The 26,592-nt window shown below is 47.6% G+C and overlaps 1 protein-coding gene across 10 annotated transcripts in view; it reads right to left on the bottom strand.

The window, feature by feature from the left end:
- Positions 1-2,076: 2,076 nt before the first annotated feature.
- The window catches only part of SEC16B (SEC16 homolog B, endoplasmic reticulum export factor), a 52,041-nt gene continuing 27,525 nt past the window's right edge, over positions 2,077-26,592 (bottom strand). For 7 of the 10 annotated variants that reach the window (XM_027767035.1, XM_006165293.3, XM_027767036.1 and 4 more), the window contains 15 exons: positions 25,426-25,507; positions 21,146-21,263; positions 19,871-19,982; positions 17,656-17,761; positions 15,367-15,507; positions 14,127-14,240; positions 12,988-13,063; positions 11,448-11,750; positions 10,553-10,620; positions 6,058-6,210; positions 5,852-5,944; positions 5,383-5,488; positions 5,183-5,256; positions 3,660-3,758; positions 2,077-2,750 (listed from right to left, as the gene is read on the bottom strand). In XM_027767035.1, the coding sequence (XP_027622836.1) occupies positions 2,679-2,750; positions 3,660-3,758; positions 5,183-5,256; positions 5,383-5,488; positions 5,852-5,944; positions 6,058-6,210; positions 10,553-10,620; positions 11,448-11,750; positions 12,988-13,063; positions 14,127-14,240; positions 15,367-15,507; positions 17,656-17,761; positions 19,871-19,982; positions 21,146-21,263; positions 25,426-25,507 (1,717 nt within the window). In that variant the 3' untranslated portion in view covers positions 2,077-2,678. Of the gene's footprint in view, positions 2,751-3,659; positions 3,759-5,182; positions 5,257-5,382; positions 5,489-5,851; positions 5,945-6,057; positions 6,211-10,552; positions 10,621-11,447; positions 11,751-12,987; positions 13,064-14,126; positions 14,241-15,366; positions 15,508-17,641; positions 17,762-19,870; positions 19,983-21,145; positions 21,264-25,425; positions 25,508-26,592 lie in introns of those variants that run through there. The other 3 variants (XM_027767038.1, XM_027767039.1, XM_027767043.1) reach the window with 3 other exon arrangements.

Genomic DNA, 26,592 nt, shown 5'->3' with positions numbered 1-26,592 from the left:
AAGAGGAAAAGGACCACTAGACCCAATATTTCCCATTTCTAACAGGATATTTCTATTATAAACTGCTCTATTCCCCAAGCTTTGACCCTCTGAAATGGGTGGCGGGGGTGGGGGGGACTTCCCTCTCATAACCATATTTGCTTTGTTTTCCCACAACCAGTTTTAAACATGAAACCTGCAAAATGCCCCTGGCCTCCAGCAGCACTGGGCCTCCAGCACCACACAGCCAAAGTTGAAACACATGAAAACCACGAGTGTCCCAGTTCCTCGGGCCCTTACTGGATCCAACTTCCCTGATGAGTGAGCAGCAAGAAGCATTTTAACCAAACATACACAGATAACAGACGCATTCTGACTCTGTCCGAGTGAAAACTTCTAGTCGTGAGTCAGCAAAACACCATGAACCTCCACACTTTTAGTGCATAAAAAGTCCGTACTTAGCCTCCTCAGAAACTTTGCTCAGCAGTGAACGAATTTGCCTGGGAAGCAACTAAACCCATTTCTTGCTTTGAGAAGCACTAGAGTAGCCACTGTTTTCCCACCAATAATCCCAGCAGGATAGTGCAGGGAGGTGACGTCTTTGCCTTCCTTTTTGAACTTCACTCTGCTCCTCTCAAGAGCGTTCCCTATGTCACTGTTCTTAGGGTCACGAAGTCTCATGGCCTTGCACAAGTAGCAGTTTTCTCCCTTTACAGGAAGAGAAACTGGCTTAGCAATAAGGACGCATATTGAGAAATATTTTTAAATTACCATTCCCATTATAGATGATGGGGGGGGGTCTTAAAAAGTTTGTGGAAATGCATATTATGGAAAAGCTATGCATGAATTTCAAAATGTTGGCATCAAAATAAACTTCCGTTAAAATTCCAGTTTTTTTTCACAAAATTTTCAAAGTCCCCTCAGATGTACATCAGGAATTTAAAACTTTGTAGGCAAAGAAATTCAAGATTTTACTTACTAGTTGAGACACTTATAAACAACTTAGTATATAACGGGTACTTTTCTAAGCTCTTGACTCACTTAATTCTTGCAATGTCCCTGTAAGGTAGGTACTATTGTATCATCATCCTTGTCTTATAGATGAGAAATCTGAAACACAAGACAGTTGGGAGTCTTGTCCATGTTTACCAGGTGAACTGAGGATAGCCAGGATTCAAATCTAGACCGTTTGGATCCTAGGAAACTCACATACTACTGCTATAGTACCGCCACTGGGTGTCAGCATGCCAAACTGAAGGAGCAGCAGTCCTTTAAGAAAGAAAGGGAACAGCATTTACTGAGCGCCTTCTCGGTGCAAAACACTTATGTGTGCATTTTCTACTTTAATCTAAGAGGCTAAAAAAAACTCTTTAAGAAACAGAATATGCAGCATTTAGTGACATGACTGATTTGCATCAAAAGAGCTTTTGTCCATATTTTTTAAATTGAAAAAAAAAATAGCATTGCAGTGGACTGGGAAGTTAAGATGATCAGTCCCTAGACTCTTCATTAACAAAAGGCTCTTTCTCCCTATTCACACCTGATCACACAATGAAACCATTATTAGAAAGACTTTAGAGAAGAGACTATCAATGTACTTTCTCCCTTCGCAAAAATCAGCCAGAGACAAGCAATTGCTATAAAATTATTTGGGTTTAATCGCTATCAACATCAGAACCATAGTACATTAAAGTATAAACCTGTATGTATAATTACACACACCAAAAAATGTTCTTTGTGAAGAGCAATTTCTAGCAAATCTGCCAAACAGCAAGAGTCATTCCTATTTTGGGTTTGAAAGGAGAAATGGAAATTTCCAAGATATCCCGCCCCCCACCCCCACCCCTGGCTCCAGTGGCCCTCCGAACATCAATTTGCAAAGGCCCGAGGTAGGAAGGGTGGTATTAACAATATCAGGCACTCAGTCCTCCCCTCATTGGAAGGGATGAATCTTGGGGAAACGTTTTCCATCATTTATTATACTGATGTTCCATCCATCTGCATCATTAGGTTCGGTAGTTACCATGACAATATGATGCCTACAGCAATCTAACTTGATAGCCAGATGCCAGAATGTGAAAAAATAGGACCAGCTCAGAAAGTGAGAGAAATATAATTAATCTGAACCACATAGAAAATGTGCACAAAACCAGGACCAAGAGGAAAACTGCTGAAATGTCACTAATGAGGGAAGTATGAGGGGAGCAATAATACAAGTTTCAATATAAAAATGTTGCTGAATTGAGCCACGCATTGGTCTATAACTAAGATGGAGAAAGGAATCAAAGTTAGTCTAGAATACTGTTCTGAGTCCCTGCCTCTGCTCCACCCCCATAATTTCCAGGAGTGTCATCTCTGATTCTAGCTGTGGGATTGCCAGGGCTCTATGTCCTGAGGCTCTCATGACACCATCTTAAGTATGGCTGCCATGGCACTCTGCTCACTTCAAGTCTACTATTACTCCCAGGTTTCCCATCTGATGAACGAATTCTCGTCATTCTGGAGCTAATCCTAAGAGACTGGACTGAGCTGTGTCTTGGGGAGAGTCTGTCCCTTTGCTTTCCCTGTGCCAAGTGAGGCAATAGACTAGACCAAACCTCTTAAAGGCCCACATATGGCAGAAAGGTTGAAGGTGGAGAAAAGGAGAGCAATATGAAAGTTGCACTCTCAGGAGACGAGCCCAGGACAGGTGGACATTCTCAGCAGGGCTGGGTTGGGTAGCGGCGCTGAGCTAGGCGATTTGGCCGATTCAGGCTAGTAGCCATGGGGAGCTGGAAAAGAAAAACATACATTACCGTAGAGTAAAGACCAAGAAAGCCTCTGCCCAGGACCAACTGGCTGAGTGGCACTAGAGCACTATGAGTATCTGTCTAGAACACCTCATCCACAGATGGCATTCCAGGGCTATGTTCTAAACACCCACTTTCACCAATACCCTTGCCTCCTAAGTACAGTGAAAATAAACTTGATCCTACAAAGAAGGGAAGCCAAACAATGCATCGGAAGGCTAAGTCCACCCCAAGTCACTAAGGAGCAAAGAGCTCTCAAAGTCTACAGTGATCCCCTCACCCCCAGGACAATGACAAAGTGCACCCGTAATACAGTTATAGTGCACTCACACCACTGTCACCAACCCCAGCTGCGTCTCTCACACCTCAAGAACTACTGAAGGTGGGACCAGCAGTTAGCATAATGACTATGTTGCTGGACTCCCATGTAGTCAACCATGGTTCACATCCTGGACCCGGTGGCTTAAAACTCACACCAGGCACGTGTGTGTGTGTGTGCCCAAGATCCCAAGAGGAGAATGGAGGAGAAGGGATTACAGCATGGCCATCCCCCCTAGAGGGGGAGGGGGGTGATTTCTCGCTTTCTGTCTCTCTGTCTCTCTATATCTGTCTGGTGAGTGCACATGCCCTTTGGCAAAAACCTCTCAAAAAAAAAAAAACTATTGAAGGTCAAGAGCAATATTAATAATAGCTATATTTAGTGAGCATTTTCTAGGGGCCCAGCCCCTTCAGGTGGGTGCTAACCCCATTTTACAGATACAGAAACTGAGATAGAGGTTAAAGAATGACTCAAAAACTCAAAACTAGTAGATGAAAGATTGGGATTATAAACCGAAAACTCCTTAATCTAAAACCTATGTTTCTAACCACTCCCCCTGAGGGCTGCCTTACCTGAGGGACCTGAGATGGATTGTAAAGAGGAACAGCCCCTTTCATGGAAGGTGGAGGAAGCAGACCACCAGGGTTGGAGTAGAGCTCAGGGGAAACACTCTGTGAAGAAAAATAATAGAAATCCTATTAGTGGGGGCTTTCCTGAGCCTTCTGTTTGGTCAAGAGAAGCAGGTAGGCAGGGTTTCTTCATTAAACCGGGAAGACTCAAGCCAGCAGGTGGTATGGTAGTTAGCCAAGTACAAGATTCAAGTACTAGACTCAGCGGATCAAAAATTCTGTCAGGCACATATGCATGCATGCCCAAAATCCATAGAGGGGAATGGAAGAGAAGGCATTATGACATGGCCATCCCCCTTGGGGGGGGGGTGATTTCTCACTCTCCCTCTTCTCTCTGTTTCTGTCTCTCTCCAGCAAGTGCATGTGCCCTATAGCAATAAAATAAGATTAAATAAATTAAAAAAAAAAAAAAACAGGGGAACCAGCAGTTAGCATAATGGCTATGTCGCCGGAGTCCCAAGTAGTCGACCGCAGTTCGCATCCCGGACCCAGTGGCTTAAAACTCACGCCGGGCATGTGTGTGTGCATGCCCAAGATCCCGAGAGGAGAATGGAGGAGAAGTGATTGCAGCGTGACCATCCCCTCTGGGGGGTGATTTCTCGCTTTTCTGGGGGGTGCACATGCCCAATAGCAAAAAAATCTCTAAAAAAAAAAAAAAAAAACAGGAAGCCTCAAGCAAACAAACATGACTCAAATGGGCAGAACCAAGGCTTGGGTCTGGCATTTCAGTGCAGAGGCTCAGGTGCTATCGCACTTGAAACAAGGAAAAAAACATAAATTGATACCATCATAAAAAAGTAGTATCACATTCTTCAAGAGGTTTAAAATACTACAAGAGTGCTCTAACCAGCCCTCAAGAAATAAAAACATTTTCTTAGCAACAGGCATGAAATCTACACCGACGTGGACACGTCACGGAGAATGTATTAGCCCGAGCCGAGGATGCGGGTAAACTTCAGGGCCTGCAGACACAGGGAAAAAGGCTGTTCTCCAGAATTCACCCACAGAAGCTGTGATGGCCCGAATCGCATTCCCCCTAAAATTTAAATTGAAGCCCCAGTGCATCCAGAATGTGACTGTATGTGGAAATAGGGTCTTTAAAAGGGTAATCGAGGGAAACAGATCACGTAGGTACGTAATCCACTGTGACTGGTGCTCTTCCAGAAGAAAGAAATTTGAACCCAGACACACCATGTGAAGACGCAGAGACAGGACGGACACGTGTAAGCTGAAGAGACAGGCCTCTGAAGAAACCTCGCCTGCCCCATCTTGATCTTGGACTTCTAGTCTCCAAGTTGGGAGAAAATGTGTCCTGTTAGTCAAGCGCTCCCCTCGGCGGTGCTTTGCTATGGCCATTCACGCACGCTGAGAGCACCCTCTGTGTTCCTGCAGGTCAGCCCCACCAGAAGCTCTGTCCTCACTCAGGCACCTGCTCTGTCCCAGTCTCTGACCTATGGGCTGCTCACCTCAGGCCTGGTCAAGCCTCCAATCCCAGCGCCCTCAGTGGTCCCTCCACTGGATGCGGGTCCTGGAGCTTCACCTAGAGAGCCATGAGTCAGAGCTGTCTCCTTTGCTCAGGACTGGGAGGTCCCCACTCCTAGGAGGCACCCCCCAGCCTGGGAGCACCTGAGGACCACAGACGGTCCAGAGGTTGAGAAGGTGGTACCTGTGCCCCCGGAGATGGTGCTAGCACCCGGCAGAGGTGACTCCAGGAGAGGTATCGGTGACAGGCCACGGCTAGCCTCGAGGGAAGATGTTCCCGGTGTCTCCTGCTTTGTGAGAAAGGCAGCAGCACTGGGGACACTGGTGGTTAACAACTTCACGCCAACCTCGTTCTGACACCGCACTCACTGCAGAGGACCCCACTCTCCATCTGCTGCTGGGTATTCGCCCCAAAACACCATGTCCCTCAGTCCTCTGACTGGCTCTCTATTGCCAACCCTCTAATGGAAAAATTCATCCTAACTCTTCATAATCGGTCTTTGCCCTTGTGAGACCCGTGTTTACAGCCCACAATCTCCCATCCCCAAACCTCTGCTCCACTCAGTCTGGGTTAGAGGCACACACAGCTGTGGGTGCTCCACAGCACTGAGGATACGTCTTCTGGAAGGCTTCTCTCCCCTCCCCAGAGTTACCTCAGCTTCGGGACCATCGGACGAGTCCTCATCTCCAGATGTGTGGTTAGAGGGCTTCGATCGGAACCAGCTGAACCACCCAAAGCCAGAGCTCTATAAGGAGAAGAGAGGTTCTGAGGGCCTGCAGCTTGCTTCTCCTGCTGACTGTGAGCTTTGCCTCTGCCTTCCAGCCCAGGTCCCCACTGAGGAAGGGAGAGGAAAAATACCTTTGTATTCCCTTTCCCATCGCCCAGCTTCTCTCCATGTGCAGCATCCCGGGGAGATTTCTGATCGGCCTCATCAGAGGATTCCTCCTCATCCTCCTTGCCTGAAATGGTGGAGCTCTCAGAAGGATTCCGCACTCTGGGAACCAGTGGGGCCTGGAATTCAAATAAGAACCAATACCTGGACAGTGCGTATCTACATGAATACCCCCCACCTGACCTGCTCCATAAATAGGTGGGATACTCTTACCAGGTTATACCTTACTGATGAGGGAGGATGGCTTCGCCATGAAAAATGAGCCCAGCCCGGGACCAGCAGTTAGCGTAATGGCTATGTCGCTGGACTCCCATGTAGTCGACTGTGTTTTGCGTCCTGAACCCGGTGGCTTAAAACTCATGCCGGGCGCATGCGCGTGCGTGCCCAAGATCCCGAGAGGAGAATGGAGGAGAAGGGATTGCCACCACCATCCCCGGGGGGTGATTTCTTGCTTTCTGTCTCTCTGTCTCTGTCTGTCTGGCAAGTGCACGCGCCCTATAGCAAAAACCTCTCAATAAAAAAGAAAAAAAGAGCCCAGCCCAGCCCCGATCTTATGGAGTTTTTCCCACTGTGCTACCTCCCCGGAAACATCAACTTTCCAGAATCATGCCCAGACCTGGAGCAGGGGGTATGGCATGTTACTGCTGGAGGAAGAGAGAGCCAGGAAACATCCACCTAAACACTCAAAGCCTCGAAAACAGAGATCGTAACCACCACAGAGCCCAGCTCACCTCAGAGCTCTTTTCCTAACAGCCTTGCTCAAGATCAGCTGTGAACATACCCACCAGAGGGAAATACACCTATGCCCCTTTATAACTTTTTTTATTGTGGTAAAATATGCTTAGCATAAAGTTTATCCTTTTTATTATGTTATCATTATTGCCAGAGGGTATGTGCTCTCACTGAGAGAGAGGGAGAAAGCACCCCCCAGTGGGCATGGTCACACTGTAATCCCTTCTCCTCCATTTCTCTGTCCTGTCAGGATTTGGGGCATGCACTTATATGTGCTTGGTGTTCATTTGTTTTTCAAGCCACCAGATTCAAGATATAAACCATAGTAGGACATGTGGGGTCCAGCTTCCTTAACCACTAGGTCATGGGACTGGCTCAAGTTTATTATTTCAATCATATTTTTATGATAGTACAATACATGAGAGAGAGAGAGAGAGAATATGAAAGGATGGAGAGAATGGAGAGAGGGAATGAAGGAAGACACACCTTTGACAAGGTCTCAATCCCCTTTCATTGGCCCTCAAACTCCTCGGGATTTTGGGAACCCACACATGCACCCATTGTGTTTTCTGGTGGGCCTCGGAATCCAAACCCACAGTCAACCATGTGGCCTCCAGCACTGTAATCCAGTATGCTACAGACGGCACCACTTTAGATAGACAATTCAATAGCACTGAGTATATCCACAATGTTGTACAACCATGACCACTAGCTAGCTCCAGAGCTGTCCCACCAGAGCAAGAAACTCTGTACCCATTGGGCACTCACTCCCCATGCCCTCTCCCTCTGGCCCCTGGCCACCTCTGTTCTATGTTCTGTCCCTACGAGTTATCCTATTGTATTTTGTGCAAGTGGAATCATACAACATATTGCTCTTTTGTGCTATATTTACATCTTATACTCTCAATAAAGCATAATTGGTACAAACTTTGAAAAAAAGCTTTTGGCAAAATATCAAAAAAAATTGTTTTTATTCTAATGAATATAGTATTTACTATGTGCCAGGCACCATTCTAAGAGTTTTATATATAGTGATTCGCTTCAGCCTTGTCAACAGTTCTGGGAGATAAGAAAAGAACTTTCGCCATCATCCTGCTCTGCATACAAGGTGAAGCAAGTTGTCTAATGTCACACAGCTGATAAACCCCAAAGCAAGGGTTCAGACCCAGGCAATTCTAGCTATCCTTCTAGAATTTTCTCCTAATTAAATAATTCTAGACATAGACAAGAGCTTACATAGGGGTCCTTGCAAAGTTCATGGACAATGCTTATTATGTACAAGCTTAGTATGGATTTAGAAATCATTTTCGTACCAAAATAAACTCATACTTTTAATTCCATTTTTCCAAGAACCTTTTGAAGTCCCTTCATATGCCAGGATGCCCATCACTGTACATTATATATAAAGGGAAGGCAGGGAGGGAGAAGTAACAAAAAAGAAAAAGAAAGGGAGGTGACACTCTAGAATGTTTAACATGGAAATGACTAAAATGCAGGCTCCTTACTGCAGTTTCTAGGGCCCTGGGTGACCCTGCCTCTGTTGCTTCTTGGGCTGTTCCTGAGTATCTCTCCTGCTGCTTCCTGCTTTTTCAGACACAGTGATCACCTTGCTCTGACTTCATTGCACCTCTGGGCCTTTGCACAGGCCGCCCCCTGCCTTGAACAGGTGTTCCCTGTCTACCTGGCTTGTTTCCACGCTCAATCTGACCTCCACTCAAAGGCCTCCTCAGAGATGTCTTCCTTGGCCACCCTCTAAAGTAAAATCTGCATGCACACAGTAGTTTCTTTTTAGTCCCCTCCACTAGACTTGAGATCCATGAGGGTAGGCTTTATCTCACTCGCTGATGTTCCCCCAGCCCCTGGTATGGAGCCTGGTATGTAGTATGATAGTACTTCCGCATTTTGTCATGCCACTGTTAAAATCGCATTATGAAGGTCATAGAAAATGACAAAGGAGGGCCCAGCAGGAGCAGAGCAGTAATGCACTGGATCCACACAGAAAGGCTCTAGGTTCACACCTTGGGGCCGCCCTGAGCACACTGGGAGTGCGTGCACGTGCCCATGACCAGCCAGCTGAGACTAAGACCAGACCCTGCTGGGAGTATCTCTTTGTCTCTCTTTCTCATGGAAGAAATAAACATTTTTTAAATGGCCTAGAAAAATATCATATAGTGTTAAATAAGTAATGGAAAATAAATCATATGTTGTTACCATTTAGAACCATGTGTGTATGTATGTGTGTACATAATACATGTACACAGCTATAGAAAAAATATTGGAAGGAAATAATCAAAGTGTTCAACTGTGGGTTTGATGTTTTCTTTCGTGTGTGTTTGGGTTTTTTGGTTTTTGTTTTTGTTTTTTGCTATGGGGCACATGTTCACCAGACAAGGAGTGTGAGAGGGAGAGAGAGAAAGTGAGAAATCACGTCCCAGGGAGAAAGGCCACACCACAATCCATTCTCTGCCATCCTTCTCTTGGGATTTTTGGCATGCATGCGCACGCGCACACATACACACACACACACACACACACACGTAGTGATTTTCAAGTCACTGGGTCTAGGACTTAAACTTCAAAGTCAACCATATGGGATCCACCATACCACCAGTTGGCCCTGATTTTTTTTTCTTTTTAACTTTGCTATAAGGCATATGTACTTACCAGAAATAGAGAAGCAGGGCAGTGATAAACCAACCCTGGGGAGTATGCCCACACCACAATCCTATCTTTTTCCTCCTGAGATTGTGGGCATGCATGCACATGGCATGGTTTTCAAGCCACCAGGTCCAGAACTTGAACCATACAGCTGGCCATGTGGGATACAGCTGACTTAACCACCATGCCACTGGCTGGACCTATTTGATTCTTTTTTTAAAAAATTATTTAACTTTATTATTTGTTATTATTTTTTAATTTGGCCAGAGAAAGACAGAAAGAGGGGAAAAATTAGAAAGCAAACTGCCAGATCAAAGACTTGAACTATGGTCAACCATGTGGGAGCCTAACACCCCAACCACCATGCCACCTGCTGACCCCACCCTGCTTGATTCTTCATGTTTCTTCTTCTTCTTTAAAGTTTTCTATAACTTTTTATTTTCTGTTTAGAAAAAAAAGTATGAAAGCTTTTGAAAACCTGCAACACCATTACTAGTAGAAACTTATACATGGCTCTTCAACCATGCAAGGCTGAAGAGCATCTGAAGATTAAGGCCAGCACTGCTATGGTCGAGGGAGGTGGCATATTGGCCAACAGTTAGACTTATTAGTGACCCAGAGCCACCTCCAAGACCTCACAGCCTTGTTGGAGAGAGAAGACAGAAGCAGGTGCTCTCACAGCTACCATAGCTCTTTTTATGAAGTCAAGCAAGGAAAAAGTTAAAATCAGGAAATTAGCGTCAAGAGTCCTCCACAATGGAGCCAGGCATGGTGGCTGCTTGTAGCAGCAAGAAGAGGCAATGGGAGAAAGCAGAGATCTCAGGGGCAAGACCCAACCAGACTGGGGAACCACTGCCCTGGGACACAGGCGTGAGCTTGAGCGTGAGCAAGAACACAACTTCCCTGGCTCCCAGGAACGTGGTATGGAAAAACACTGGAGGACAAGCACATGGTGGGAGGGAGGGCTGGTGCACACGGGGGAGAAGCAGGTGGCTAAGGAAGCAGGCCAGCAGTACCACCAGGCAGGTGGCGACAGTGGGCACCAGCACCAGCTCTGCTCTGTCCTCTCACCTGTGGTTTGGAAGTGACCCTTTGATCATCAGCATGCTGGGAGGTGTCTTGAGACACTGTGTTCTCTCCTGTAGCACAAAACAAAGACAAAAATAGTCATTTGAAGTTGTGCTCTTTCCACCTATTCTGAACAAGAGTAATGGGTGGTGTAGTCAGCTCCTAATCACAAAGCAGTTGAGCTCAGCATCCTTAACTCCAAGCAGAGCATGGCAACTGCAAAGTTGGCTTAGGCAGTTCCTCCCAAGGGTACACTGGTCATCCAACCTCAGCCCCTGAACACCTAGGAACCTTGGAAATCAGAGCAACATCAAGCTAGGTATCACCATCCTCTACTATCCACCCTCTGGTCAAGTCTCCACCTCAGACAGGACCTCATCTTAGAAGGTCTAAGGTCCAGTCCTTCTAAGTAGTTTCTAGCACGTGCCTGGCATCACTCAGTATTGCTCACCCACATTCAGCCCCTGTGATCCCAGGTCCAATGGGCTTATAGGACCAGAGCAGGAATACAGGCTTCTGCCAGAGTCCCTGACAGTAAGTTCCTGAATGCAGGATGACCTCCGAAAGAGGACGTGGGCTACACCGTGGTGCATGGGAGGTGCAGGGAACATTGTCCTCACTCTTCCACCTGCAGTTTCTCCCCAGGCACTCTGCAACCCAGTCTTACTATGCCTGGCCCAGTGGAGGGGGAGCCTCGGCTAGAAGAGAGCATTCTCCTCTGAAGTAGGCAAAGCACCAGGCAGCAGCTGACAGCCAGCAGGCCCTCAGCACTGTGCACACACCCCTTCGTTCTTCACCAGCTCCAGCCCCCTTCTGCCAGCTGGTCCCTGAAGCTCTCTTCCCTACTTCCTCTCTCCAGCTCTGCATGCACGGGTCCAGTCTGGTTGGCAGGTCTTACCAGAAGCCATGTGTGTCTGCGGCATCCCCTCCCAGGTCCTTCCTCCAGGAGCTCCTGTCACTGCCATGCTGCCGTCGGTTGTCTCTGTCACGTAGGTCTCAGGAACAGGGTAAAGAGGCACAGGTGTCCCCAGCTGCCCTGCACTCCCTGCCGCTGTGTAGGAGCCCATCTGGAGGGGAGAGGGCTGCTGTGGGCTGGGGTGGATGGGGCCAGTCTGCTCTGGCGCTGGCCACGGGGCTGAGAGGTACCCAGGGCCTTCTGAGTAGCCGTGATATCCCACAAGGTCCGGGTGGGAAGCATCGTCTAAGGGACACAGGGCACAGAGGAGGAAGTGAGACCCAGAATGTGGCATGCACAGACTAGTGACACCAGAAACATCCTGCTCCTGTCCTCTTTGGAAAGTAGCCACCAGGAGAGGCTGCTTGAAGTGACTTTGATTAATGTGATGACTATACATGAGCCACTGCAGCGCCTCTCACTGCTACGTACGAATTATGTCCCCTCGTGCCTAGTGTGATCTCTGAGCCATTAATCTGTGGGTTGGAGGACAGAAAAAGACATCCCTCCTAGAGCCACACCTTTTAATTTTGGGATACATTCTTTCTCCTTCAAAATGGTCCTAGTGAACTTGGGTATTTGGAACTTAGAAAGTTTTTGAAACCCCAATCAGAGTCCAGAAGAGATGGCTCTGCATTTAAGCAATCAGTGCATTTGCCCTGGAAGCGACCTTGCTGATGAGCTGAACTGCAGGGTGGAAGTGTAACAAGACTGGCCCAAGGTCACAGCCCTGATGTGGAAGGCTGAGCTCCTGACCCATTAGGCAACAGGAGACAGGACTGCAAGGAAGAGACCATCCAGACACCTGGCCTGGCTCTTCTCCACCCCTGCACCTGTATGGACCCTGCTACACAGCAGCAAAGCAGGGAACCAAGACCAGAGCCTGCCGTGCCTTCCCTTCCCTCATCCTCGAAGGAGGAGCAAAAGGCAGGGAAACGGTCTAAGGGAAGAGGTGAGAGCCCTTCCCCAACCGTATGGCAAGAGCTAATTGGAAAAATAGGGAGTCCATTGAGGACGGAATGCCTGCCTCCTAAGGAAAGAGCAGGGGATGCTGAGAACACCTTGAAACACATTCATTTCAGTTACTTGACCATTTATAGAGCACAAGAGCTTCCGACGTCCCCAACGCTACCATAAAATACAGATAAAACGCAATCTCTGGACTCAAGAAAGTCACACAGTTGGGAGAAAGTATTAGCATAGGTAAAACGATGAGCTGACAACACAACGCAGCGCATCAGACGTCCAGGTGTTTAAAACGCTGCGTAGTGAAGCAGAAACTCTCAGAGCTCAGGAATTTAGAAGCAGCAGAGATGAGTGTAGCAAGGAGGAACTGGGCAGAGCGCTGCCTGGACCAGCAGGTCAGACTGACAAAGAAGTTTCTCGAGGATGGAAAGGCAAGTGATTTTGTAGATTATTTTCTCTCTCATAGTCAGATCACGAACATCAGCTATTTATATATTCGGTTTGTCATTCTGGGTACCTGTTGTGGTTCCTCTGGCTCTCAGAATATCTAAGTGAGCAGAATGCAGATCCCCAGTGTATCCAGCCAGTTTTTGCTATTTAAAAGAAAGTAAAATCCTTGTAAGTGGCACAAAGGAAAACAAGAACAGAGAACAAAGTGGTTTGAGATTAAGTAAAAAACTTCCGGTGGGAATGGCAAGGTAAGGGAACCTCAGGTGAACAGTTGGGGACCCAGGATCAGAGGACGAGCACTGGGTCGCAGGTCTCCCTGCTCTGCCCAGATCATGCAGAGGTGGCCAGCCCAGGGTTATCTAACCTCCCCTGCTGAAGGCACAAATGGAAAGAGCTCAACTGTGGGCCTTGAAGAGCACATTAATGCGGAAGTAAGGCCTGTGAGTGTTTTCAGAATCGACTTTGGGCCCAGTCACGGTGACACAGCGGTAGTGCGACTCTGCAATGCTGGAGGCCACGTGTTAGGTCAGGTTTGCACTGGGCATGGGCGCCGTGGTCCTGGCTGGCCAGGAAATGTTTGGAGACTGCAACGTGAGACCTTGTTGACTGTGTGTCTTTATCTCTCTCTCTCACACAAAATAAATAAATATATTATTTTTTAAAATCCACTTTGTCCTTTCTTCAGAGCAAGCAGCATGGGAGAAAGAATGGAGGAGGCCCTGTTCCAATTACTGTTCCGATTACAACCAGCAGCTTTTGCAATTGTCAGAACAAAAAGGAAAGGCCTGGAAGTCTTTTAAGCAATTGCCCTATATTACATGAAAGTGATACAAGTACCCTGTGATCCCTTGTTCCTAATGGAGGTGGGGACGCTTTGATGGTCCTGAAACACATTCTTTGGGACCTCAGAGCCAGGTGGTAAAAGCAGTGGGGAAGAGCGCCCCACTGTGTCCCAAGAGAATGCAGGAAAATGTTTCCACACAGGAGAGAGAGAGCTGCGGGGAAGCTCAGAGCCCCACCTTCCCAGGACACAGGTGGCCAACAGGTGACCACCATGGGCAATGTGCCACACGTGCACCATGCACAACACCACATGAGATGCAGGCTGGGCTTGCAGATGTCAGCACCTACCCACCCTGTGTCTTGAGGGGTGAAGCGGGAAACAAGGGGCCCACACCACAGACCCTTGCCACCAGCCCCACTCACCTCCAGCTCCTGGTGCTGCCTCCGAAGTTGCACTAGCCAGTCTGGCTCCAGGTCCCTGTCTCCATGGCGTCTTCCTAAAACCAGAGGGTCTGACAGCTTCAGTTTCTCTGCTAGCTGCACCAGGTTTCCAGACAGGTCAGGGTTAGAAAATATGAAAAGAGAAAGGAGAGAAATTAAGAGAAATGGAAAAGGGCAACAGGGGAACAAGACAATGAGGGAATGAAGAAAGAGTGCCTTAAGTCACTTATAAGTGTGATTGTAAAGAATAATTGAGAAATAGCAAATTCAGCAGATAGCTTCCCAAAATTGCAACATAAATAAACAATTAACCCATCTCAGTGTTAGGCATTAAGTAAAACATGAGAAGAACAGGTTACTCAGCTTCCTTTCTCGGCAAAGCTGTCTGCTCTGTGGCGGTGCCTCTCAAGCTTCCGTGTACCCAGGACTCACCTGGGACCTTGATAAAATGCTAATTCTGATTCCAGAGGTCTGCGTGGAGCCTGAGAGTCTGCATTTCTAACAGCTCCCAGGTGATGTGGTAGTAGTTTACATTCACAGGCTTTATTCCATCATTAAGTCCTGAACTTCCCTTGCCACCATCAAACTTTCAGCAGAAACTTCAGGGCATGGGGGCTCAGCGCCATGAATTTTATGCATTACAGAATCCAGCACTTGGGCTTCATTGAAAGCCAAACAAAAATGTCAGGGTAAGCTACCTTTTTACTATCTAGCTAATGGATTTTCCTTCAATTAATTGGAACAACTATTTGCCTGTTTGTCGTTTTCTTCCCTAGGAACTAAAGGTTGATATGTTTTTGTTTTCTCTTTTAAATGTATCCCACCTGTGATAAAATATTCCATGCATTTAAAAGCATTTTAATAAGGATCATTTCCTGTTTTACTCACTAAAATATATTTATTTTCTGAGTCAGGCTTTTGTAATTAGAATGGTTCACCGTAGCATGGAGCTTTCCTGTACCAGAAAAGCAGATGCAGAAATGACTTTCTCACAAAGCACATGCGTGGTTTCCAGTCTCCCATCCAGAGCCACCAGCTTTGTGCACAGGGTCTGGCCTCTGCTTATCACATCTGGGCATGCATATGTGGTCAAAGACAGTGGCAGGTTCCAATTATACAGCATGTTCAAAGAAGATGAAATGTGGAGTCTAAGCTGCTCTACAATGGCTTTCACTGAATACAGAAGATAAAGCACCTGCAGAGAACCCTTTGCCAGGCTCACCTTGATGAGTTCTGCTAATAGCACAGGGTGAGTGTTCTCTCCCTGGCTCAAGACAGCTGCACCAATGGCTTCACAGTATTGCAAGGCCTGGGTGACGAGGCCATAATCTGCCAGACGGGAAGCATAAAGGAGCTTATACACCTGTGAAGAGGAGACGGGCCAGTGATGAGTCCATCCAGACAGGGACCGAAAGAAAGAGAGAAATGTAGATAAGACTTCTTGGAAATCAGCTGACTGCCAGCTCCCACTAACTCTGATGTCCAAATACCAAGGCCCTTTTGGCACTGGGGTATCTTAGCTGTGTATGGGCACAGTTCCAAAGGCAGACTGCAGTCCCCGCATGACAGAGACAAGGCCGGGAGTCACAGCCCAGACCCTGGTCACTGTGGAGCATCAGAACATTCTTCCTTATCAGACAGCCCATAAATTCTGAGAGCCTGATGTACATGGGGCACAGGACCAGGCAGCAGGGGACAAATCAAAGAAGTAAAAGTATCCCCAGTGCAGAGAGTACAAGCGATGCAGGTAAGATTTCACAGAAGCATGAGTGACAAGACGAGGTGTCACACTGGTAAGGTCAGGATTGAGGGCTTTGGGGTCAGACACCCAAGTGCAAGTCCAAGCTCTATTCTAGGAGTGGAATACTGGGCTAGTGACCTCATCCTTCGTCTCTGTGCCTCAGTTTCCTCACTCCAGCGTGCACATCATACTACCACCTACCCCCTTGGTTGTTGTGAAGATTAACTGAGATCATCTGTCTCAAATACTTAGAAAAAAATGGTGTATGCAAGATATGTGAGTTGATAGCACTGGACCCTGCTGAGCCTCAGTTCCCTGTTATATAAAGCAGGGGTAATCATGCCTACCCCACAACATCAGAAATAACACACAAGGAGAACACCATGTTGGGCATGTACAGCGCATTCAGTGAAGCCAGCCGATCTCTTCGCCGTCAGCCCAAAGCAGGACCAACATGACAGAAGGGAGGAAGAAAGCAAGCCAGGGTAGACCGCGGAGCAGCTGCAAAGGAGCAGTGGCCGGGAAAGGCTCTGCTGGAACAGTGGGTCTTTGGCAAAACCCTCAGAGAAAACACGACACTGAACAGGTCATTTCTCTATGATCCAGGATTTCATCTTGTGCCATTGTGGGACATGTGCGTGTGGTTGCTGTGTGCGCTCAGCCCCAAGCACTGAAGGAGATACAAAGAATCACTGGAAAAGGTCTCCCCAAAGGTCATTCAAGCAGAAAGATCAGGCACACGGTGTGGACAGGAAAGCGAAGAGAAGGCAGCAGGAGTTGGTTGTCAAGTGAGGGTCTGGGCTGGGACCTGGGTCTCAGCTGCACACTGAGCGGGGCCTTGTGGAAATGAGCCTCGCCCCCTCCCACCACTTCCCTAGGTGGGCGCTCCTCCCACTTCACCGATGTGGCCACGGGGGGGCTCCATGTCAATCACACTGGGAAAAGAGGCTACAAGAGGCCTCAGGGAGAAAAGAGCGATGCTGGACCTCGAGAACTTGGACGGGAGGGTGACACCAAGTCAGTATTTGCCTCTGAATTAAAGGTCACAACGGGGAGGGGAGTCGCGTCAGGTGGCATGGTGGCTAAGGTACTGGGCTCCCACTTGGGTGACCACAGTTCAAGTCTCAGACCTGGCAGCTGGTCTTCTCTTTCTCTCTCACTGTCTTTTTCTGGTAAGCACACTTACACGATAGCAAATTTTAAAATAATAATAAAATATATTTTTTTAAAGAGTGACCATGAAACATTGGGTAGAGAAGTTGAGCAGAGGACAGAGCCTGCAGTATGGATGCCACCTGCACAGCTTAAGGGCTGAGAAGGAAGATGAAGACCAGAGACTGAGCAGGGAGGAGCTTCCAGAGGGAGAAGACAGAAGAATCGAAGCGAGATCCAGGAGCAGCATCAAAAAGTAGGGGGCCTTTGACCCCCCCCGTGCCCCACCCCCCCACCTCCCTTCCCTCCCAGGCAAATCAAAGAAGACAGAGCTGTTCAGAGAGAGAAAAGGGCCAGCAGGAAGAGCCAGGCCTGGAACTGCAGGCTGCAGGCGGGAGCCTCCAACACAGAGGCCTCTGCAAGGCTTTGCTTTCATGTTATAAAATGCAGGCCTTTAGGGCACAGAAAATGAAGTCCTAAACTTCATGAGTCTCCACCTAATGAGGAAAAGCTGAGGAGATGCAGCAGCCCTGGGTGCTGTGGCGGCAGCCAGGCTGGGTCCCAGCTGGCCAGGTCACCTGACACAGCAAGGCAGTGAGCTCACCTGGGTGTAGTTACCTGGAAAGAAGGGATGAAGGATTTGGGGCGGCCCAGCATCTGACAGTACTCAAAGATTTCCGTCCTCTGGATAGCCTCAGTTGTTGCGAATTTCGAAAACTCTTGACTAAAACCAGGGAATAGCAATAAAAGAGATTGGGGTGGGTGGGAGAGGCCTGAATTCGAGCAGAGAACCAAACACCAGCTATATCCCTCCTTTCCTGGTAGCCTTGAGCTGTGAGCTGAGGGGAGAGAGGGCACCTCCCCCAGAGGGAATGTTCTGCAGCTCCCCTCTGCTTCCTCAAGGCTGGAGAAGGACAGAACAGCATCAGAGGTGCCAGGAATTGAAGGCTGTGGGAGAGGTCCCCCCTTCTTGGTTGGAGGGTAACTTAAGGCCAGTTCCTCTGGAGAACAAGGTTTCTTCCTCTTAGACACAGTGAGAAGTAGCCTTTGCACCCCTAAAGCCCTGTAAAAGGCACCCCAGCCTGAGCACACTAGCATAACAAAAGGGCCCGGTCACTCTGGGCTGAGAACAGAAAGCCTGGCAGAGCGTGGGGAGAATGTGAGCCAGAGAGCAACGGTGATCCTTGCACTTCGCTCTTCACCCAGCTGGGGAGGAAAGGACTGAGTGTGATCTGAGGGGCCACAGAAGTTCCGTGAGCCCCCAAACTTCTTGCCCAGGTGGTCGAACTCACAGCCACCAGGGTTCTCCTTGGGCATTAGCACTTTATCTGCAGAGGTTTGCTCAGACAAAGGAAACCTAGGAGGGGCACACAGAGACCCAGCCACACCTGCCTTCTGGCCCAGAAGGGCTGCTTTGGTGTGCTCTCTCTGAGTCCAGGGCCCTGGACTCAGCAGTCAGGCAGAGTGAAAGGACTTCACACCTTCTGGAGTCTGAGTCCAGCAGGCCACATGCTAGCTATGCTACCTTAGGCACTTTTTTTTTGAGCAGTTTTTGCTATTAGGGCGCGTGCGCTCATCAGAGATACAGAGACAGAAAGCAAGAAATCACCCCCTGGGGGGATGGCCACAACGCAATCCCTTCTCCACCATTCTCCTCTCAGGATCTTGGGCACGCACGCACATGCGCCCGGCATGAGTTTAAGCCACCAGGTCCGGGACTCAAACCATGGTTGACTACATTGGAGTACAGCAACATAGTCATTACGCCAACTGCTGGTCCCCCTTAGGCACATTCTTAACCTCTCTGTGCCTTGGCTTCTCTAAGTGAAGATAAAAACTATACCTTCTTCACAGAGTAAATTTCTAACTAAAGAAAATAGTACAATAAAATGGGGCAACCTAAGAGCTTAGTAAATCTTTTTTTGTTGTCGTTTTAGAGATTTTTGCTATAGGGTGCATGCACTCACCAGAGAGCGAAAGTGAGAAATCACTCCCGGGAGGTGGTGGTGGTGGTGGTGGTGGTGAATGTCCATGCCCCAATCTTATCTCTTCCATTATCCTCTTGGGATTTGGGGCATGCACACACAGGTGCCCAGCATGAGTTTCAAGCCTTTGAGCCTGGGACTCGAACAGCAGTGGACCATGTGGGAGTCTAGTGCCTTAACCAATACACCACCTGCTGGCCCTGAACTTAGTAAATCTTAACTGTCAATGGAGAAAAAGGTAGAGCTGAACAGGGAGAACCCGAGGGAGCACACGGGTCTATCCGTGCATGAATCCTTTCATTCTCTGAGGGCTCTCCTGAAGTCCTTCTGCTAGAAAGCCTCATATTACTGCCAACAGAGGATAAGTGGCCAGTGGGACTCTGAGAAGCTAGTGCACCAGGGCATGGTATGGGTGCTGGGCCCTAAAGAGGGGCAAAACAGAAACTTCCTCCACTGTCCAGTTTCGCCCAGCATGGCTTCTCAGAGCAGATTCTGGACTTCTTGCCAGAGCCCCAAGCCTCCTGGCTTACAGTGTATTTGGGAGACAGTTTTCCATTGTGGAGCCAGGTTGCCACCCAATGGCCAGAGGGACACATGACAGTCCAGAAGCTCTAGCTTGCAGCTTCCCAGAGCAGACCCTAGGGTCTGAGGCCCCCTGGTGGTGTGATGCGGTGCCCACCGGGCATCTCCTTACCCAGCCAATCACAGAAAACACTCCCAGAGGAGGGGACCAACTGTAGCTGAAATTCTCAGGAGAACCGGAGCAGTGGAGCCATGCGGCCCCGCAGGGCCTAAAACAATCCTATGGAAAATGTCCTCCCCATTTCCTCTCCCCCGAGGTCACGTACCTGTGGCTGCTGCCCAGCAAGGCCAGGTGGTCTGTCTTCACTGTGTAGTGGCCCAGGGGCACGTGGGCCATGATGTAGCAGAAGTGAGCCGCCGCCACAAGCCCCTTTCCAGCTGCAGGAGGAACAGAACCAGACCCGGTGATGGGACTCACTGTGTGGGCTTCCTCACCAAGTGGGGCAGGAGAGAGGAACGTGTGGGGCCAGAGGGAGTAAACGAATAATGCGCTCCTCACAGCAGAAGGCTTGCACTTCCAAAACTCCCTCGCCTCCCACCAGCACCTTCAGCCTCAGATAAACATTTCAGTTCTCCGTAGCCAGAATAAGTATTTCACAGTCCCCTTAATGGGTGTTTATTTTCAAAATTTTTAGACATTTTAGCCCTTCCTGAGGGTGAGAAGTGAGTGCAGGTGCTTAATCCTGAGCAAAGAATCAGACACCTTCCGCCAACCCACACCCACACCCTAGTATAGCAACTCTTGAACACGGTTTCCTGTGACACAAGTGTTAACATCAAAGGATAGATTTCCCCATGCTCACCAACGTCACATTAATTGCCACCTTTTCCCCACTTTAAAATGTTCTCTCATACATTTTTCATCACCTCAGAATTGCAGTAATTCAAGAAGGTACATTTCCCAGCATTCCTGGCTACGTGCTTTCCTCACGGTGCTGAATGCCCGGCCGTCCGACTCCGCACAGCCTCATGTAGAGCTATGCAAAGTTTATCAGCAAGATTTCACTAAATTCTACAAAGAACACCCTGACTTCTAGATGTTCTGCCCCTCTGACCACATTTGAAAATCCAGAATATTCAAAAGTGTGTCTAAAGCCAAACGCGCAGAGATATAATGGAAATAAAGACTACAGAATTATCCACGGTAGTCAGGCAAGAACAGAATTTGTTATCTGATTGAGCAGGTCATTGAGAGTCTAATGGCAAAGGAAGTAAGCTGTCCCATGGGCTAACTTCAGTGACAGGGAATCCTACCCAGGGACAGAAAACCCTTCTGTGCAGAGATTCCTGTTGCAACAGAACAGCCCATCCCAGGGGCCTGGCTTGCCCTGGCTTGCAGCAGAAATTCCAGGAAACAGGGGCAAGAAGGACATTCCTCTCCCTGCAATTTCTTTCCTCAAAACAACAAGGATCATGAGTCCAGGAAAAGCCCAGGGCGTAGTCTCTGGCCTTACACAGAATCTAAGACTAAGGACAGGACATTTAATGCTGGCCTAGAAATACTCCAGAGAAGAGGGGGGACAATGCCAGCATCTACTTACCCAGTGTGTCCCCCATAGTGACAATTGCACGCTGATGCAGCTCCGGGTCCCCAGCCTGATTCGACAGAATCACAGCCAAGTGAGGCCTCCAGTCTCCCCACTGCTTGTCCCCACAACACTGAAAAAAAAAAGGGAGAGAATGAAAACATACAGAATCGTTTAGGATTGGCCAGAACGGAGCTACAGAATGCTGTTGTCTGCTTCCTGGTCCAGAGTTTGGGAAGGCCCGTCTTACCACCTGCCATGCTGCCATTCATTGAGTTAGAGCTCTCTTTTTTTAAAAAAAATGCAAAACTCCTACAAGGATAGACAGACAGATGGACAGATGGCAGACATATACATATAGATACCCACATACATGAATAAATACATACATAGAGATATTGGGAGATGGATAAATAAAGTGACAATATAAGTCACTAATTTCCAAATTTATTCCCAGTGCCCTCACCACAAATAACTAGAGAAAAAAAGAAAGAAAGAAAAAATGAAAGAGGCCTGATGTTGCAGTAGGAAAGGAGGATCGAACACTGACCTGCTCGATGTCTTACCAAATGGCTAATGGGTTCTGGTTTTACAGAACTATTTCACACATATCACCTTATTTCATCTTCACAACTGCCCTATGAAGTCAAATTCTTAGGAATGAGAAAAATCAAGCCAAGGGGCCCAGCCAGGACTCAAACCCCATCCTTTTCCCTCCCATTCTCCTAGTGGCAATGCAGAGGCAGGAGGCTCCACCAGGAGGCAGCAGAGAGTAACAGAGCCGTGCAAAAGGACTGAATGAAGGCCAGTATAAGTAGCGGGTTCCCTACCATCTGACCCTAGGCCCATCCTTCCAAGTGAAGGAAAATTTGGGGCAGAAAATATCAAAAAACAACATAATATCATGGAAATCACACAGGTCCTGGATTTAACCTGAGGCCTGCTTCTTGAGCAAGTTTCTTCCATGCAACCCAGAGCAAGTTTCTTTCTCTGAAACATTGTTTCCTCATTTCTAAAATGGAGATCATCATCTCTACCTAACAGTTATTGTTGATAATAAAGTAATTATGTAAAGCACATAGCATAGTGCTTCACACTTGGTTTTCACTTTATAAATTACACATAGGTGTAAATGCACGCACGCGTGTACCCATGAAAACTCGGCTGAGGAAAGAGGTGATTTGCAGACCAGTCTAATTTTCAATTTGTTACACAGATGGGTAGAGCAGAGATTAACAGTAATAACTAAGATTTGGAGGTCAAAACTATTCACCATTAGTTGGTGTTTGTAATTATCCTAGGGAATAAAATATGCCTTATCCTTCTCCATTTTATATTTCCTTCTGGCAATGCAGTGCGAATGAGGAAGATGATAGCAATAAATCGCAGTAAGAAGAGTTCTCGTTCATTGTTCTCAGGCCATCAACCACACTAAATGCTTCTCCTTCTACCAGTCATATGTGCTAGGTTCTATTATTGCCCCCGTTTAACATGTAAGCCAGGCCCCTTCTTGCTGGAACTAAAGGAACCACTGAAAGGAAAGAAAAGCTCTGAAAGAAAAAAAAGAAAAAAACTTGGAAGTCATTCTTCTGTCTCCTCCCTGATGACTTGGAAAATATCACTATGAAGTGGACCTATGGGAAGTGAGAAAGATAGCAAATATTTATCTCACTTCAATGGACCATGGATGATGGTCTATACTTCAGATGGGTTCTACCATTTAATTTTCACAACCCCATTGGTTAGATGCCAAAACCTCAGCAAAGGTAAAAAGCAGGGGCTCTGTGAGATTAAGTAGCCACACCAAGCTCACAAGGAGCAGAGTCCAGGTTAAGTGTGTGATGAAACCCAAGTCTGTGTTGGCCACTTGCCTTGCCTACTCCACATCACTCATCACATGAAACCGAAACTGATGCAATTTCATGGCAAAGCGCAGGCCCTCAGCTGAATTGTGAGGTACACTTGTGTTCCAAAATAGCCAGTAGGTTTGATAATGGGGTCAAAAGTCATCAGTAGTCTTGTCTTTTCATGGAATCATCCACAAGCAATAAGAAGGACAAAAGGCAAAAATGGGAAGCCCATTTTCATTAAACTGGTTGTTAGCAAAAATACAAGCCTCAAAATACAAATAACGGTTGTCAAAAGTAACCAAGATTAGGGCCAGGAGATGATGTAATGGTTATGTCACCGGACTCCCATGTGGTCAACCACGGTTTGAATCCTGGACCTGGAGGCTTGAAACTCACACCAGAGGTGTGTGTGTGTGTGTGTGTGTGTGTGTGTGCCCAAAATCCCAAAAGGACAATGGAGGACAAGGGATTGAAGCATGGCCATACCTCCAAGGGCATGATTTCTCACTTTCTCTCTGTCTCTCCATCAAGTGCAGGCACCCTATAGCAAAAATCTCTCCAAAAGTAACCGAGGGTAAATAGAAGTGCATTCAGTAGAAAGCAGAGTGAGAATATCAGAGGAGAGGAGCCCACAGCTACCTCCACTGGCTGGGGAGAAGCAAAGGCCCTCCAGACTTACAGAGAAAACCCCAGGGCACACAAAAAATACCAGACAGTCTGGAATATGGCCCTGGTCCTACCCAGCACAAACCTCCCGGGAAAGATTCAACTCCTTTAAAGGCATCTAATATTAAGGAACAGGCACAGAAACTATACAAATAAACTGAAATAGGAGGAGGAGAAAAGCACAAGACATGAGATTGAAGAGAACATTACAGCAAAAATACTACAAGATAAATGAAAAATTGTGACCAAACATGCCATCATGAACTTAGGTAAATAATGAAACAGTTGCTTCTATGAAGCAAGAGCATAAAGTTTAGTTACAAGAGCTCAGGAAAGAGATAGTGATAAATGTGACCTGCAGAGCTCAGGAAAGACATGGAAGGAAAACAAAGAAATCAAGGCAAAAATGAAAAGAGCACAAAAGCAAGAAACATTGGTAAAGATGGTAAGGGGCCCAGCCATAGTGGCACAGGTGGTAGGGTACCACTGCCTGGTGGCTCAGGCCGCAGTGGGGAGGTCTGAGCTTGGTTCTTAGTCCAACCCAGTGGTATGTACCTGTAATTCTAGCCAATTGGGAGTCAAGGACAAGGGAGTCACAACATGATGAAGCCCTGTCAAAAATACCTTCTCAGGACAAACAGGTGGCATAATGGTTATGTCACTGGACTCACATGTGGTCAACCGTGGTTCAAGTTGTGGACCTGGTGGCTTGAAACTCATGCCGAGCATGTGTGCATACGTGCCCAAAATTCTGAGAGGAGAGTGGGGGAGGAGGGATTGCAGCATGGCCATCTCCTCTGGGGTGGTGAGGGTGATTTCTCACTTTCTGTCTCTCCAGAAGCACACATGCCCTTTAGCAAAAAAAATCTCTCTTAAAAAAAACCTTTCTCTTGCTCTCTCTCAAAAAAGAAACATAGAAAGGGACACAGAGAATGGAAAGGGAAAATTTTAAAGAGAAAGTTTATTTTATATATATATATATAATTCAGATATATATACACATATACATATATGTGTTTGCATATATTTATATATATTTTTATATATATGAAATGTATATGCATTAATTTCCTATAAAGAAAACTAAAATAATGGGACAAAATATTAAAAGTCACAATTCGAGAAAATTTTCCTGAACTCTCAGACATGAATGCTCGTATGAAAAGGGCACACTGTACATTCCCAAAGGAAAAACTGACCCAGGCCGTCAACACCAAGCTACAGCCAAATAAAGTTACTGGACTTCAGGCAGAAATATTTTGGGGACACAAAGATCTAGCCTCTTACGATGGAATATGATCAAGCTGACCTCAGACTTCTCTTCAGCTATATTCCGCTTAGGAAGATCTGAACTTGATTATCTCTAGCTTTGAAGGACTGATGTGCTTTTTCCTCAGGGTAAAGGACAGGATGCTGGGACGTCTGGAACAACAGCCTTTGCGATTCACAGCCAGGCAGGCTGCTGAGGTACCGAAAAGAGGGCATGGTCTCAGAGTCACACAGACCTGGGAGGATTCGGTCCCACTGTTCACTCACTCCCTCATCTGGGGCTTTTAAGACCTTTGCACCTCAGTCTCCATGTCTGCGAACTACAGATAGTAACTCCTGCCTCCACGCATTAAAACAGTATAGAACAGTGTGCTTAGCACAGGGCCAGGCTCATGGAGGTGGCCAACGATTACTATTTATGTTTCATCTTGAAAGCCCTCACTGCATCCCCCTTCCCCAAAGCCCTTAGGATGCTCGGGTGCTGAAGGAATATCCCGTCTCAAAGGGTACCGTGGCTGCTTGTGGAATCCTCCCCGACATGAACTGGAAGAGGGTCTGCAGCGGATCATTGGGTGACAGCGTGCTGGTGAAGCTGAGGAGAGAAGGGGCATCAGTGAGGACCCAGCCCAGGGGGCCCTATACCCACTGCCAGGGCCCCTATGCCCACAAGGCCTTACACGGTTCCACTGTATCTCAGCAGCTTCTTTCGGAGTGTGAGCAACGTTCTGCCGTGCCTCTGTTTACGTCCTCCCTCTAGGCAGATCTGCCAGACCTCTGTCCTCCCATGCACCCCCACTGCTCTCTCTGTGGCGGGTATTTCTGCAGTGTGGCCCTCATGCCCTGATGCTCGAGTACCATCTCTGTAGGCCAGATGACCCACCAACAACTCAGAGGGCCCTGGAGAGCCACAGCTGTTTTCCTGGAAGCTCTTCTCCTTGGGCCCCTCCTTCCCAGGAACCCTGAGCTCCTGCATCCCCGCCCCTGCAGCCTGCATCTCCTCCAGGCTGGGCCCACAGCCCTCAGTGCCGTTTTTCTGCCTCATCACAACCTAGACCTGTAGTGCTTTTACTCACAAGCACTAAAGAGCCATTTTCAGTAACCAAAGAGGCGTGGAACGGGGACCAGAAATGATCCTGCTGATAACAAACCATGGGATATGCTTAACAAGAATGTAATAAGCTCTACAGCTGATTTGAGATTTAAGCGTACTCAGTAAGAGAGATTTTTCACAATTCACTGGGCCCCATCAAAAAGCAATGGCCCAAAGCAAAAATCTGCAGCAGAGATCTATACTGAGAGGTGGGTTTGTGGGATGTTCGTTTTCAAAGCCCGAAGGAAAATCATCTCTTCAAACACCATATCGTATTTAATAGTACCATTGCCACAGGGGCTTGGAGCCCTCTCATGAGACACCTCGGCGTGCCTCCTCATCCAGCCTCAGAGCATAACGAAGAGCACAGTGGTGCTACTAGTACCCAGAAAGACTGAGGGTTCGAGTAATGAAGAAACTCAATGGAGGGCATCATGAAGAAGGGGCTCCCAGGTGGTGTGATGGCCATTAGGCCCACAGGCTAGACTTAAAGTGGAGGTATCTGTCTTCCTGTCTAACTTTCGCCCAACCGGACTGATGGCCAATTCAATATAAGCTAAGCTGCAAGGACAGCCTCAGCAGGCAGC

Source organism: Tupaia chinensis, unplaced genomic scaffold (genome assembly GCF_000334495.1).
Source record: "Tupaia chinensis unplaced genomic scaffold, TupChi_1.0 Scaffold143876_1, whole genome shotgun sequence".
NCBI classification, from domain to species: Eukaryota; Metazoa; Chordata; class Mammalia; order Scandentia; family Tupaiidae; genus Tupaia; species Tupaia belangeri.
This window is presented reverse-complemented; position numbering and strand designations above follow the sequence as displayed.